Here is a 14,340-nt window from a genome sequence, read left to right on the forward strand (position 1 = left end):
GGCGCGCTGCTGCTTTGGCGCGGAAATATAGCAGCGCATGAAGGAAGTGACGCATGTGTTCGGCTAGAAGGAAGGAATTATGGGTAAATAACAGGAAGTCTGTTGTTGTGTTTACCATGGCGACGGAGACGCTACTTGTTCAAATCTGTAGACTGGCTCTAATGTTGTTTGTTACGACAGAATTGCGCCCACTCCGCGGCCAACAGGTTATTGTTTCTTTACAAAGACCTTCAGACTGTAGCGTGGAACAGTTCTTCGACATCTCCAGTCTGTCATGTGAAAACTGCGGCCCAAATCAGCGGAGGAGTACAACAGGCAAGTCACTACTACTGTGTCAACTCCATTAAAACCCGTGTCCCCGTCCGCAACACGGCGCAACTCGCGAGTAAACATGCATGCATGCAGGATGATGCAGCAGCAGCACCGTTCTGAAAACGTTTTTCTAAACGCCAAACTCACTCAGCTGTTAGTGGAAAATGCTACTTTACATTTAGGCCAGATCATGTACTAACTAATCATCTAGCTCTGGTCTGTCCATAGCTCTAATGCCTTCATTAGGCATTAGAGCTATGGATCAGAGCTACCTAGCTAGCCTAGATGATTAGTTTGCATATGATTAAATAACTTTAATGTAGTGGTTTGTGACAGCTTTAGAGATGTAGCTAATATAAAGCATAACATTATAAATCGAGTAATTTAAGGAAAGTTAAATCACAAGTCATCCTACTGTTAACCAGTGTACATTCCTCCATAGGACTGGGCTGTGAATGCCAAACTGGATACAGAGTTATTACCACTGATGGAGCATCCATTACTTGTCTGCAATGCCCCACCACCAAGCCTGTATGTTGTTTACCTTTAATATTGTCTTAATTTATTTCACAAAACACAGTGACAGTCCATATATCTGTCCTAAGTATCTGATCCGTTGTCTAGGCAGTAACAGAGGATGGGTTTGCGTGTATTCGCTGTCCTGGAAGTGTGAGTGATGCTGGGATGTGCAAGTGTCCTCAAGGGACTGTTTTGGGTGAGTCACTGCTGATGACAACTGTTCACTAATCAATATTAAGTTTGCAATACATGATATTAATGTTTTCTTTTCTTTCTTTTCAGTGGAGAGAGGTGTTCAAGGAAACTATTTAGATGAGGCCAAGTGTGAGCTGTGTGATGGTAGTGACCCTGCTTTCTCAGTCCCAAACATCAACGGAGACAGGTAACAACATTGATAAAGCCGTAATGCCTAAGCCTAAGGTCTGAGCCATGACATGTCTATAATCACTTAGTCATATAATAATACACAATCATCTGAATGTGGTTACTGAGTTATTTTGGTTTATTTGATAAATGGTGGCACTGGTGTAGTCTAGGAATATATGCTATATATATACACACAGTGTGTGTGTGTGTGTGTGTCACAGTGTGTGTGTGTGTGTGTGTGTGTGTGTATATATGTGTATATATATATCTATACACACAGTATATTCAAACCGACAATTTTGAAAAGATAGTACACCCTCTGTAAACACAATTATTAGTGTACCTGATACGCTGGACACCACTGTCTAAACCACCACTGGGCCAAGTAACCTCACGTCCAAGTGGCCAACACTCAAAGCAGCTCCAAAGTATAGTGAAGTCACATGGTGATTACTATTACAAACTGCAAAATCAGGCACGTGCACACTACAGCACTGGCTGGTGGCAGTTCTAACTCTGATATGCTTTTTACGTCAGCCTCTGTTGAATCAATTTTCTGAAACACCCTTTCAGGTGTGAGAGATGTCAGGCTTCCTTCATTAACACCACCTCTTCCTGTGTGTGTGGCTCCCGTAATATCCTGGTGAGTTCAGTTTACCCTCTACCTCTCACACAGAATAAGTGAGTCAATAACATATATCATTTAACAACTGCCTGTGCAAAATATGTGTTGTGAATCTTTGATATGTATTTTCTCAGGCTGGAGGATTGTGTTTTCACAGTGAAGTGAAACTCCCCTCTAATGTAAACCCTACTGTCAGCTTTGCTGAGTTGGTGAGTTTCCCTTCACCTTTCCCTCACTACTTTTGTGTTCCTTTTTACAATACTTTGATGCTGTGTTATATTTCTCCTGTAGACTGTGCAGTCAGCATGGTTCCTCAAAAACTTGTACTCTTCAGCTGCAGCCTGCCTTGTAAGTACCACCTTTCTCCATTTCTACAAATGTTTTAACTGTATATAACTAGAACAAAGCGGAGATCCGGACACACTCAATGTTAAAAAGGAGGAACACTTTATTGAACCGACATGTTTCGACCTATACGGTCTTCATCAGGGCTATATTGTATATAACAAGTAGTTCTGTGTTCACAGGTCTTCTCCAACCTGACAGCATGCCAAGCTTTGGGGAACATGTGTGTAATGAACATGCACTCCTTCACTAGTGTGACCAGTGATGCTGCTGCATGTGGTCTTTTTAACACCATCTTCAGATCTACTGCTGCTTTGGGCTCTACACAGGACATCTCTTATTGGTAATGAGGGCCTGACCTGAGATCAGATTAAAAAAATGTATTCTACATCCTGACAGTTTTCTGAAAAAGCTATGTTTCTATGTCAGTCGTTCTTTGATTAAAAAAAAATAGCAGACCTACAAGCTTGTAGCACGCGCTCGGTGGCGCGCTATGAGCTTGTAGATCTGCTATTTTTAAATATCAATTGTTCATTGACTAACTATGTTTAATTTCCAAACTACTTTTTATTTGAGTGTTGTGATTAGCAATTTAGATTAATCTGTGCATTGCATATACATTGGGTATGTAAAAAGGGGAAAATGTTTAGAGAACTAAAGAAAAATAATTAATATCGATAAGTTGTCCCAACTTAGTTATTTATCCAGATTTAGTCACACTGAATCACCTTTGTGTTTTTTAGGAGAGCCAATCTGCCATGGATTTACTATGGAGATCAACCTGGACTGGCTGTTCGAGTGCTTCAGACGGATCCGTTACCAGTTGGATTCAGTTTCAAAGGAAGTGGCAAGGTTAGTCGTGATCACATTCACATATCCATGACTATCTCACTCTCACACACACACACACACACACACACACACACACACACACACACACACACACACACACAGCATGAGGAAAACCTAATGCTCTATTCCATAAATTAATCTGCAAAACATTTTACATACAGTTGATTGAAGACTAAATCAACCATATATACTTATTTAAAAAAAAAAAAAAATCTCATGGTATGAATAATGTCCTTTGATAATATTTTTTTTCCGGTCTGTCAGAACACAGATATTAAGCTGCTGGCTGCTGTTTATAATGCCAGAGGAGAGTTCCTTAGATGGGAGAAGATAGGAGGAGGTAATTTGCAGGTAAAGATCATAATTAATATCAATATGTCAATCTAGATATAGATGTTTTTAAATGGATGGCATATCTGATTTCTAACTACATTCTAATAATTGTACATTATTTCAATGAAAGTAGTAATATTATGCAAATGAAAATGCTTACAGTGTTTCAGGGTGGCCAATGGTGTAGCTCCAAACCTGCTTCACCAGTTGCCTTCCTAACACCATCCCAATTTCCTCCGTTCACCCTTAACTAGCAACGCTTAAGTATACAGTTGTAAATTATCCATCTTTAGGACAGCTCCTCTCATAAAAGTATATATTTGTATGGTAGAATAATATTTAAGTTATAAGTATACAAATACATATTATATACCTGTACATGCAAGTGGCTGTTTATGTACAAGACTAGCTTCTTTTAACATCATTCATCAATTGGATAAACTGTATCATCACTGAGGATTGCTCTTGGGAAAGCTAATCATCCCAGATCAGACGTTGAGTTAACAGAAGCAAAGCAACAATACTAAAAAGTATTAGTAGTTGTGGCATCTGTGAATTACTGTAAAACATGTCTGTCTGTCTGTCCTCCTCATCCTCTGTCCCAGCTCTGTCCTGACACTGCCACTAGACTGAAGGCAGCCTATGCCTTTGGAACTACCTACCAACAGAGCGTGAGTCTCCTTTTATAATTTATATGCAAGGCAATAATGCAATTTGTTCTATACAGTATATAATATGGTTTTCTCACAAATGATGGGGGTGTGTCTTGTGTGTGTAGTGTGATCTTTCGGTAGCAGAACTGCTGCGTGCTCATCCAGAGCCATTATTCTATGACGTGTTCATGGAATTCAGTAAAGGGGAGGACAGGAGACTTCTTCCCCTCCCCACTCTGGTTCTCAATCAACAGTACAATGGACGGTTAATCAACCAAGGTAATGTCTGCGTGTGCCTGCGTGTGTGTGTGTGTGTGTGTGTGTGTGTGTGTCACCACATCACATCTTCTAAACGTCATATTCTCCACAGAGAACATGAAGAACTGGTACCTGACTCGTCGTATGTTTCTGGTTGACACACTGAGTGGCAGAGAGAAGAGTCTGAGCTCTGTGCCAAAAGTAATTCGTGTTGCTAGCAGCATCAAAATACGGTGCGTTGTGTGACATATACACATACTCCACATTTAAAAGAAGAAGAGCAAAAAAAAGATTAAATGCAAGTCGGTTTCTGTGAAATGTTAAGATGTGTATATTTGTGGGAATGTGTTTGTTGGGTAGGTTCCAGTTGGTTGCAGGAACCCAGGAGGGACAGGTGTTTCCCCCTCTGATGTCTGTGTCCTACAGAGATGTTGTCATCATAAACCCAAACACACAAACTATTTCTGTAAGCCAGTTTCCTTCCATTTCATTATCTTGACTGAATGATTTCTTCTCACCGGTAATACTAATTCATGTATTTGCAGGTGTCATTTGCTGTAGATTACGAGATGGACCAGAATGAGGCTCGTATGAAGACTGATGTGAGTGGAATGGACACTGTTAAGTTAAAGGAAGCTTTGGTTGTTCTTGATTTGTGAAAGATCAAAAGTGTGTGTGTGTGTGTGTGTGTGTGTGTGTGTGTGTGTTTGCAGACAGCTCTAGGTGTGATGGGAGGAGTAGCGGTGCTCTACTCCTTGCTGAAGACCGTCAGTTGGAAAAGACGGATCGCCTCACCTCTGGTTGACATTGAGGTACAGTAGCGGAGCCGATCCTTAATAACACCCAAGTTCTCAGACATCTTCAATTCATGAATTTGTGTTTCATTATCTCCACCAGGCCGATGGCCGGGGATTATGATTGATTATGTTTGGATTATGTTTCCCCCCATCTGTGTGTCCAGAGCTAATCTCACAAACCGCTCCACTGGTTAGCGCAACACTGTTTGCACGCTGCTAATAGGCACATTTTTCAAATCTTCTAAGGGCACCATTTTATGTTTTGTCCAATCTTGAACCATAGGTTGTATAATCAAAATGTATTTTCCCTGTATTCCTTTGATCATGATGACACTACTCCTCCAAAATGTAATCCCATATAAAGGGGCCTCTGCAATTTCACTTAGACCATTAGAGGGTGCCAGAAACACAAATTGGTACACAGTTATTGGCTTCCACAAGGGGAGCCAAAGCCAAAGTGTAACTGTATGTCGTAGAACCACTATTTCACTTGCAGCTTCCTCGGGTAGTGATGGCTGCAACCCACAATCCACACAGTTCTAAATAGGCTGCCTGTCAGAGTTATGTGCTGTCATGAGCACCCATTTCTAGTCTGCTAGTTTCTGCAGGCAACACTATACAGTATAAATTGTTTTTTTAATCTGTCTCCCTTTGTGTTTCCATCCCACACAGACTATGTTGAAGTTCCTGTTGATCTATGCTGGTGATCTGGCTAATGTATTCTTTGTCATCACTGTGGGAACTGGACTCTACATGCTTATATTCTACAAGGTTAGATTGTTCTACTGTAACAGGTTCTTTCATTCAGAAAGAGACTTTTAATGTACCTGACCCTACCTACTTTCCACAACCTTTTACCTTTTTATCACTCATCTTCTTCTTCTTCTGCACTACTACAGCAAAGAGTGATTCTTTTTGGTTTGTTGTTTATTCTGACTTGACTTCATTTTAATTTTTCTCTCTGCCATGCTCTCTCAGTCATTGGAGGCAAGTCTGTTTCTGCTTTACCTTTTCCACAAATCTATTTCCCCCTGTTTTGCCTCTTTGTCTCAGTGGTTTGTTATGAACCCATAGGTTTCAGTGTAAATGTCATTGACTGTTTCCATTATGATTTATTTTTGTGTATCTGTTTTTAGGCTCAGCATTTTGTATCTGTGCTGCTACCATTACCTGCTCAGGAGGAGCGATTTGTGACTTACATTGGCTGTGCCTTCGCTCTCAAGGTGAGTCCACCGTCTTAACAAATATATTGGTATTGCATAGGTGAGATATGAAGAAGGGTGGGAACTTGGGAAGGGTTAATCGAAGCTCAGCTAGCTGTAGGGTGTGTGATGGAAAATTCATAATAACATGGAAGCCATTGTGCTGTTACGTCATACTCGGGAGAGGGTGAGTATGGCCGCGTATGAGCCAAATGGCCGTCTTGTGAAAATGGTACCATAATAATGCTTTTATATCTGTGTCCAGACAATACAGCTTCTCCACAAGCTGGTCCTACAGTTGTCGGTTGACATGTTCTTGATTGATTGGGAGCGACCACGAAGCAAAGGCAGCAGAACAATCCAAGGTACACCATACTACAGTATATTGCCCTACAAAGCCAAAGTGCAGTAACTAAAATAAAAGATAGATGGGTTTAAAAGTGTTTCCAACTGGTCAGCCAAATGAGATATTGGCATATTAGTGCTATTACACTATTCTGTTGTTCTTAAGGTAATTGTTTATCCCCCAAAATCACGAAGGCTAATATGGCCTTTGGGATACACAAATACGGTAAGTAAATGTGTCCAAAAACGTCGTTACTGCACTTTGGCTTTGTAGGGCAGAATCTGAATCATCTTTATTGTCACTTCACAGTTTTACAAGTAAAAAGTAAGGAGATCAAGGCAGGAAAGGACATTTAGATCATATTTACTGAACTGAATGGCTCTTGCTTTTTAGATTCAGAGGATATGATTTGGGATGGAATAAGGGTACTGTGGAGACTGAACGACACCAAGACACTCAATGGTACAGAATCTCGCCTATCGGCGGTTTTATTATATGAACAGACCCTTGGGCATGGGCTTAAAAATGCGTCAAATCAAACTGCACAAAATATAACGAATGTCACTGGTGGGAGCTCCAGGCTTTCCCTACTTTCCCTATGGGTGGCGCTGGCCGGCTCTGTCCCTACCAAGGTCCTCACGGGGAATCTGTGTCAGCGTTATATAATGTTCCTCCTGGAGAGACACAATGACGGGGGCTTTGCCCTTCCCCGCCTCAATCTCACCAGAGGAGTTACGAGTGAACTCAGTTAGTATCGGGAGCGTGTTGCCTGTAGGTGGGACAGAGAGGGTGGGATTAGTGCTTGCCTCTTCACATACAGAACGCTGTGTAGTGTGTGTGTGTGTGTGTGTGTGAGTGGAGTCGCTTACTGCCAGTGCATGGCCCGACCTGTCTCTCAGAGCGTCATGGGAGAAGTGAGGGCAGAGGCAGCCTCGCCTACATGTTGTCTGTCTGTCTGGCTCCACAGGTGGTCTTGATTGATATTCATGAACTTGAGACAACACGTAGGCGGGCACGTAGCAGCCGTCTACCAGCTGGCCGAGTGGTAGGCGTGGCCTTCTCAGCTGCACTCTGCCTCTCTCCCACTGGCTCTCTCGGGACCCATGCCTACCTGGCGGCCTGTTGCCTAGCGACATGCCACAGTACTTATATTATGTTTGTACATAACTACTACCTGTATGTTACTACTTGTTTACTCATTGTCTCCACCAGGCCGAAGGCATGGGGAGAGAGTATGTTTTGCACTCCGTGTCTGTCTGTCCGTCTGTGAACAGCTAATCTCCGGCACCGTTAACACGGTCGATGCCAAATTTTGCTCACACACTCCCTGGATGCCAACGATGAACCTCTGCCCCAAAATTTCCAGAAGGGCCTGTTAGCGCCACCAGGAGGCCGACTTTTGAAAAACACATTGTTTTATATTACTCCTCCAGATTCGGTCCAAAAATCTATAGTCATGTGTTCAAGATGGATATGTGGCCCTTTTGAAACAAAAAGCCTCAAATCATGAACGCAGCGTGCAATTTATGTGAAATCTTTCACAGATATATCCCACCCTTCACATTGGCCTGTTATAGCGCCACCAACAGGTAGATATTTGCAAAACACATCTTTGGAACAAAATGCCTCAAATCATCCAATTGCCATCAAGAACAAGAACAAATGGCACCCTTTTCACATTGGCCTATTATAGCGCCACCAGGAGGCCACAACCTGACCTGGCCTGGTGGAGATCTGTGTTTGTATTGTTCTACTCGTACCTGTATCTATTCTGTGCTGTGCTGCTATAACAACTAACTTTCACTCGAGGGACCAATAAAGATCTATTCTCTCCTATCTATTAGCCACTGGGGAGCCAAAACGTGACCCATCTCCTGTCAGTATCTGGAGGACCTACTTTGTGGCCAACGAGTGGAATGAGATCCAAACCATCCGCAAGATCAGCCCAACCTTCCAGATCATGGCTGTACTTTTCCTACTTGAGGTACATCTTAGACACTAGTTGTAGGTGCTAGCCCCTCCTACATACAGCTTTTGTCCCCACACGTCTATTTGCCATTGACAATGAAAAGAGAAAATAGATCATATGTCCGTAAATTTGTGGCAACACAAACATTAAATGCCATTGACAATGAAGGGAAAATTTACGTCATATGTAGACGAGCAAATCGGCTAACCAATCACATATACAGCTTTTGTCCCCACACGTCTCATATTTGCCATTGACAATGAAAGGAGAAATTAGGTCATGTGCCTCAAATATGATGTAAATTTGTGGCAACACAAACATTAAATGCCATTGACAATGAAGGGAAAATTTACGTCATATGTAGACTAGCAAATCGCCTAACCAATCACATAAATTCAGTTGTTCATGAGATGATGTATAATGATGAGATGATGAGCCCCTCATTTCACACGGGTGTGATTTTTTTTCATTTTATTTTCATCCATGCAGACTCTTTTGAATTTCTGTCTGGCCTGTTTATGTGCTAACATGTTGCCACTTGCCCTGCATGGTCTAGGTGGTGGGTTTCTCCAATCTGGCCCTGAGGGACCCCTGGTCAGCGTTGGAGCGCCCTTCTCAGGCGTACATCCCTCCCTACAGCCTGATACTACGCTATGGTCTGGCAGCTACACTATGGCTGTGCATCGGACTCCTGCAGGTAAACCCCCACCTCCACCAAGAAATGGCAGGACGTGTGAATTTACCGGGATGTTATATTTGATAATATACCTTTTATTTACATTTGTCTATAAAGGTGATATTCTTCACTGTGATCCATGAGCGCTTTGTGGAAGACAAGATCCGTCAGTTTGTGGACCTCTGCTCCATCAGTAATGTAAGTAGCACTTCAAACCTAATTTATAAGTTTAAATTTATATGCAATTCGCATTGTTTGCTTGAAAATGTATTGCATTGTTTGCTTGAAAATGTTATGTTAGGAAACTGACATAAGTATAACCTGCAACTGTGATGTTACTGCATCTGTTTGTAGAGGTTTTGTTGTTTGTGCTGAAATCGTTTGCTTATGTGTTTTTAGATCTCGGTGCTGTTGCTGTCCCATCGGTGTTTTGGATACTACATCCATGGGCGCTCCGTACATGGCCACGCTGATACTAACATGGAGGAAATGAACATCAACCTAAAAAGAGAGGCTGTACGGACAATGACAGACTGCATGCTCGAATATTAGTTACAATGTCATTCTATAGGAGGAGAGCTTACTAGAATAGTGACGCGTTCGGTAGGATTTTGGCTTATTTGGGCACCATCTTCCTGCCTACATGTAGGCTAGTAGGATGCTAGGCTGCCAGTCTGTAGTTCGTAGGTTTGCTTGTCAGTGACGCTGGTGTGTACACTGTCACTGCAGTACACCATCTTCCATCTCTCCTATCTTTGACTTGTCACAACTCTTCTACTCTATGGCTCTGGATCGACGGTGGTATTATTATTATTCGCCGTTAGAAAATGTTCGGGTGTTCTGATCTGATAGCCGCCCCGCCTCCCCTCACCTTGAAACAGTTCTCAATGTTTACATCTTACTTGACGAGAATACATGTGGACATATCCTTATGGAACCAGGGAGAGGGGGAAAAACACCACGAGTGATCAGGAGAACAGGAGCGCGGATTTGTCTGTATGCGATCTGACCATTATTATTTTGATTACACTGTCATGCTCGTTTGAGGACAGGTAGAGAGCAGCGCATACATGTGTTTCGAATGTTGCTGAAGGTTATGTTATTTTGTCATTGTTATTACTTGCGCAAGCAGAGCGCGCAAGTACTAGTTTCGCCCGGGACTCGTATGCACGGTCCCATTGTTATTGTGTCAGCTGACACCCAAATCAAAGAAACCATACAGTGTGCATTTAATTATTTGATATCTCTTGACAGTCAACGCACTGCGAGGGTACAATGGAAGTATAATTCTGACGGCCCGCGATGGAATGGGCAAGTTGGGGTATCACGTTTATGTTATTTGTCATCTGACACCCAAACCATAAAGTGTTTATTTAATTATTTTATATCTACAATGGTATATGTCTCCACAGTGAGGCTGGAAAATGTAGCCTAGCAGCCTACTACTCTAGCCTACTGGTAGGCAGGAAAATGGCAACCAGAATAACCCATTCTGAGCGAAACTCCTCCCTATGCTCTGGCCCTATAGTATTTCCAACCATAATATCTTCCTCTTTCTCTGTCCCAAGGAGTCCCTCTGCGGTCAGAGAGGGTTACTTCCGAACACCGACATCCAGACATTTCAGATCGCCATCACCAACCGCCTCCGACTGCAGTTTGACCGAATACGAGAACCACTCAGTAGGGTGCGTGCTTATCACTTATTACAATGTGGTGTATTATGAATCATATAGCATATTCATAACTACCTGGTTAGTCATAATTGTTCATCCCTGATCTCACTCCAGTGTCTCACCAAAGTGCCTTAAACTGAAATCTATTTGCATATCAATTCTTCCACAGGCAGGAAGCCAATCTCGGGCTGAAAGACAGTCATTCCAAATTGACTTCTCAAGATAATTCTTGGGGAGTGATCTTTGATCTGATATTATCTTTAGGGTCTCTTTGAACATCTTCAGGATGTGACAGAGCCATTCTTTAGGGTAGTAGGCTAGCCTACAGTTTGTCTCTATGCATTTTATGAGTACTACAGGGACTGTCACAGTTGGGGGTCTTTGATTAGCTGATTCCCCTGACACACACACACACACACACACACACATATTGACCAATAGAAAAAGCACCTTTGTTTGATGTTTGTGAGATAAAGCATTGGGGGACACAGGGAGATTGGTTGGGAGTGAGAGAACGGATGAGACCATGATGGACAGGCTTGACCTGGCCTTAATGTGCTATACTATGGAAAGATGACTTTGTTATGCTGGTAACCTGATGTAACTATGGAAGATGCCTTGTTTGAATAAATGATGGACTTTGCCTGGGAATCGCAACTAATTTCGTGCTACATTAGGAAAATAAGGAAATAATCCACGGACCCCTGTAAGAAAAGATACAACAACAACAACTAAATTGACTGTTCTGCGATTCTGGCGGATTTAGCTCTGAACAGCAAATGGGAGTCTAGAGTCACAGAATTCAACCGCTCACCAATGTTGGTCGTTACAACTTTCTTGTATTTATACAAGACAACCTGTAATTCATTTTATTTAATAAGCCCATTCTGTTGTGCAGCGTCATGGACCATCGCGGTTGGTGGACGCATCCTCTGCCAACCCCTTTGAGCAGAGTACCAGAGCCTACAATACAATGAACCGCTTTTTAGGATCCGTTATAGACCATGTTAGTACACACACACACACGCACACACAAATACACACTGAAATCAGCACAGCATTTGACTGAAAACGGAGTTACTGCAGTATATATATTTTTTTGTTTTCTTCTTTCCCCTGTACGGTGGTGTTTCCTTCAGGCTCACAAGGACATGGACTACATAGTAAAGGACAAGCTGATGCTTGAGAGGGTCATAGGAATGGAGTTCCTTGAGCCCAATGACAAAAGTATCTTCTATAACGGTACTGGTCTATGGCTTATACAGTATATCATGGGAAAAGGAACTTGTGTTATTTGGTCAGAAAGAAGCTCTCGTTAATACTTTTCATTGGTTAAATATTTGTAAAATCAACAAACAAGACATAACCACTTTCAACCAAGCGTCTCAATTTTGCGCGGGTTGTATTTCTCATTTTCAAAATAGTAGATGTACAAGCTCTGCAATCTTTCACTGCTTTTGCACAAGGTCTAAAATAGGTCAATCGTTTATTTTAAAAAGTGTAAAAAGATTATGTAGAGATTTCTGCACAACAATAACAATATGCTGAGTATGTGGGTGTGTAATTGCCCATGTGCGTATTCGTGTTTTTGTGTAAAATCCTTCTGTTTGTGTTCCTTCTCACCCTAGATGAGTCTCACTCCTTCAGTGACGTTCTGTTCTACGGGAACGAGGCCACGCTCCTAGTCTTTGACACCTTGTTCTTCTGTGTGGTGGACCTTGGCTCTCAGAGCTTTGTCCTGGCTGCTGTGCTCACATATGTCCAACAAACGGTCAGTACTCTATCTATGCCAGTCATTCTCAAACTGTTTCATGTCAAGGACCCCCAAACTGATATGTATTTGGCCACGGACCCCCATCTGAAAGGGGTTTGTGCCAGGGACCAGCAGAAGAGAAAATAATTCTAAATGATTCTAAATCTTCCAAACATTTTCGATATTCTTTTTTTTTATTCGTTTTTTGCAGATGTACAAGCTTGCAGCACGGCACGAAGTGAGCTTGTAGATGTGCTATTTTTGAATACCTAACATATAAATGGATAAAGTGGTTAGAATGATTGTGATGCTACGGTATATTAACTACTATATTAACTATCAATCATTTCACCCCCTGGAATCCCCTCAAGGACCACTGGGGTTTCCCGGATCCTACTTTGAGAAGCACTGTTATACACAGTAAAAGGGAATCAAACCTGAGTCTCCCGCATGACCACATTTGTACCGCTAGGGTGTTTTTTTTTTCCCCAGTTTTTTTGGAAACTGACCCACCATTAATTCCTGAGAAGAGAGCCATGTTGCTATGTTTCTAAGCAACACGTTCCTGATAATATCCTTAAGTAATCTGTAATGGGTGTGTTGGTGTGTTAAAGGGGCAGAGATGGCATATGCGGAAGTACGGCAGATTCTGATATCATTCTTCCCCCGTGCCCTGCAGGGAAGACAGTTCTGTCAATAGGAGGGTTTTGTAAAAGCCTCGGGGGCACGTGACGTCGTGCAGACAGAACTACTTTCGCAATGTTACACTACATTCATGATTCCCAATGAGCTCTTTGTCTTGTCGAAATACACATATGTCCTTTCCCCTCCGACCCCCAACCTCTCCACTATCAAGGTTTGCCTATCCGCTATCAAGGTTTGTAGAACACTGCCCCAGTGACACAGACAAGATACTGTACATACGTGTACTGTACAGTACAGTAGGCTAACACTGAAGCAGTGGCATTCCACTATTCCACTTCAGATTGAACTCAGGAGGGCAAAGCCAGCAATTAGTTCAAATAATGTAAATAGTGTCAGAAAATATATACCTGGGCACTACAGATGACTACCCAAATAAAACAAACTGAAGCACTCGTTCATGCAAGTGGGAAATTGTAAATAAAATAAATCTAATCTCATTCAATAATTCCAGGTATTTCGCTTGATCCGCAACGCTGTTGGGAGAAGAAACCTGGCAAACAAGACACTGGTGGATGAGAGGTTTCTCATATAGTTCCCTGCTCTTTAACTGGAAATGCCAATGTTGCTTAGAGGTTTGTGTAGAACATGCTTATTGTTTACAGCTTTTTCAGCTTTGTTTACGCATTTTGTACTTTTTCTTTTTTTAATCAAAAGTTGTTTTTCAAAACTTTCACTGATGTAAATATTCAATGTTTTGTACAGTTCTTTATTGTATGGGGATTGATTAAAGCTATGCGTTTTAATATTGCATGGTATGTCTACTATCGTGTTTTTCATGCTAATAATTTAGATTTGTAACAATAATAGCAATACAACCACATAATCCTGCATTTTGGTCCAGGATTTTGATTTCAGCACTTGTAATTCTAATTCCAAAAGACCAACACTTTAAATTCCATTATGTGCCCTTGCCCTTCAATGACTTTGAAGCAGACACGCCTTGTTAAAAAAATACA

General features: G+C 41.9%; 1 protein-coding gene across 1 annotated transcript; it reads left to right on the top strand.

Annotated features, from left to right (window-relative positions):
* The first annotated feature begins 129 nt into the window (after positions 1–129).
* Positions 130–14,132, top strand: tmem67 (transmembrane protein 67). The gene is made up of 28 exons (XM_083760915.1): positions 130–315; positions 755–843; positions 937–1,027; positions 1,114–1,213; positions 1,771–1,840; positions 1,957–2,031; positions 2,114–2,170; positions 2,350–2,510; positions 2,911–3,019; positions 3,284–3,370; positions 3,958–4,023; positions 4,131–4,284; positions 4,376–4,496; positions 4,624–4,729; positions 4,809–4,865; positions 4,977–5,075; positions 5,733–5,831; positions 6,197–6,283; positions 6,528–6,627; positions 8,453–8,592; positions 9,134–9,274; positions 9,371–9,451; positions 9,653–9,769; positions 10,822–10,938; positions 11,825–11,932; positions 12,066–12,168; positions 12,555–12,697; positions 13,836–14,132. Exons 1-28 carry the CDS (start codon positions 162–164, stop codon positions 13,914–13,916), a joined length of 2,913 nt encoding a protein of 970 aa, XP_083617041.1. The 5' UTR covers positions 130–161; the 3' UTR covers positions 13,917–14,132.
* The last annotated feature ends 208 nt before the right edge of the window (positions 14,133–14,340 follow it).

The sequence above is a fragment of the Protomyctophum parallelum genome (genome assembly GCF_964188405.1).
Source record: "Protomyctophum parallelum genome assembly, chromosome: 3".
In the NCBI taxonomy this organism is placed as follows: Eukaryota; Metazoa; Chordata; class Actinopteri; order Myctophiformes; family Myctophidae; genus Protomyctophum; species Protomyctophum parallelum.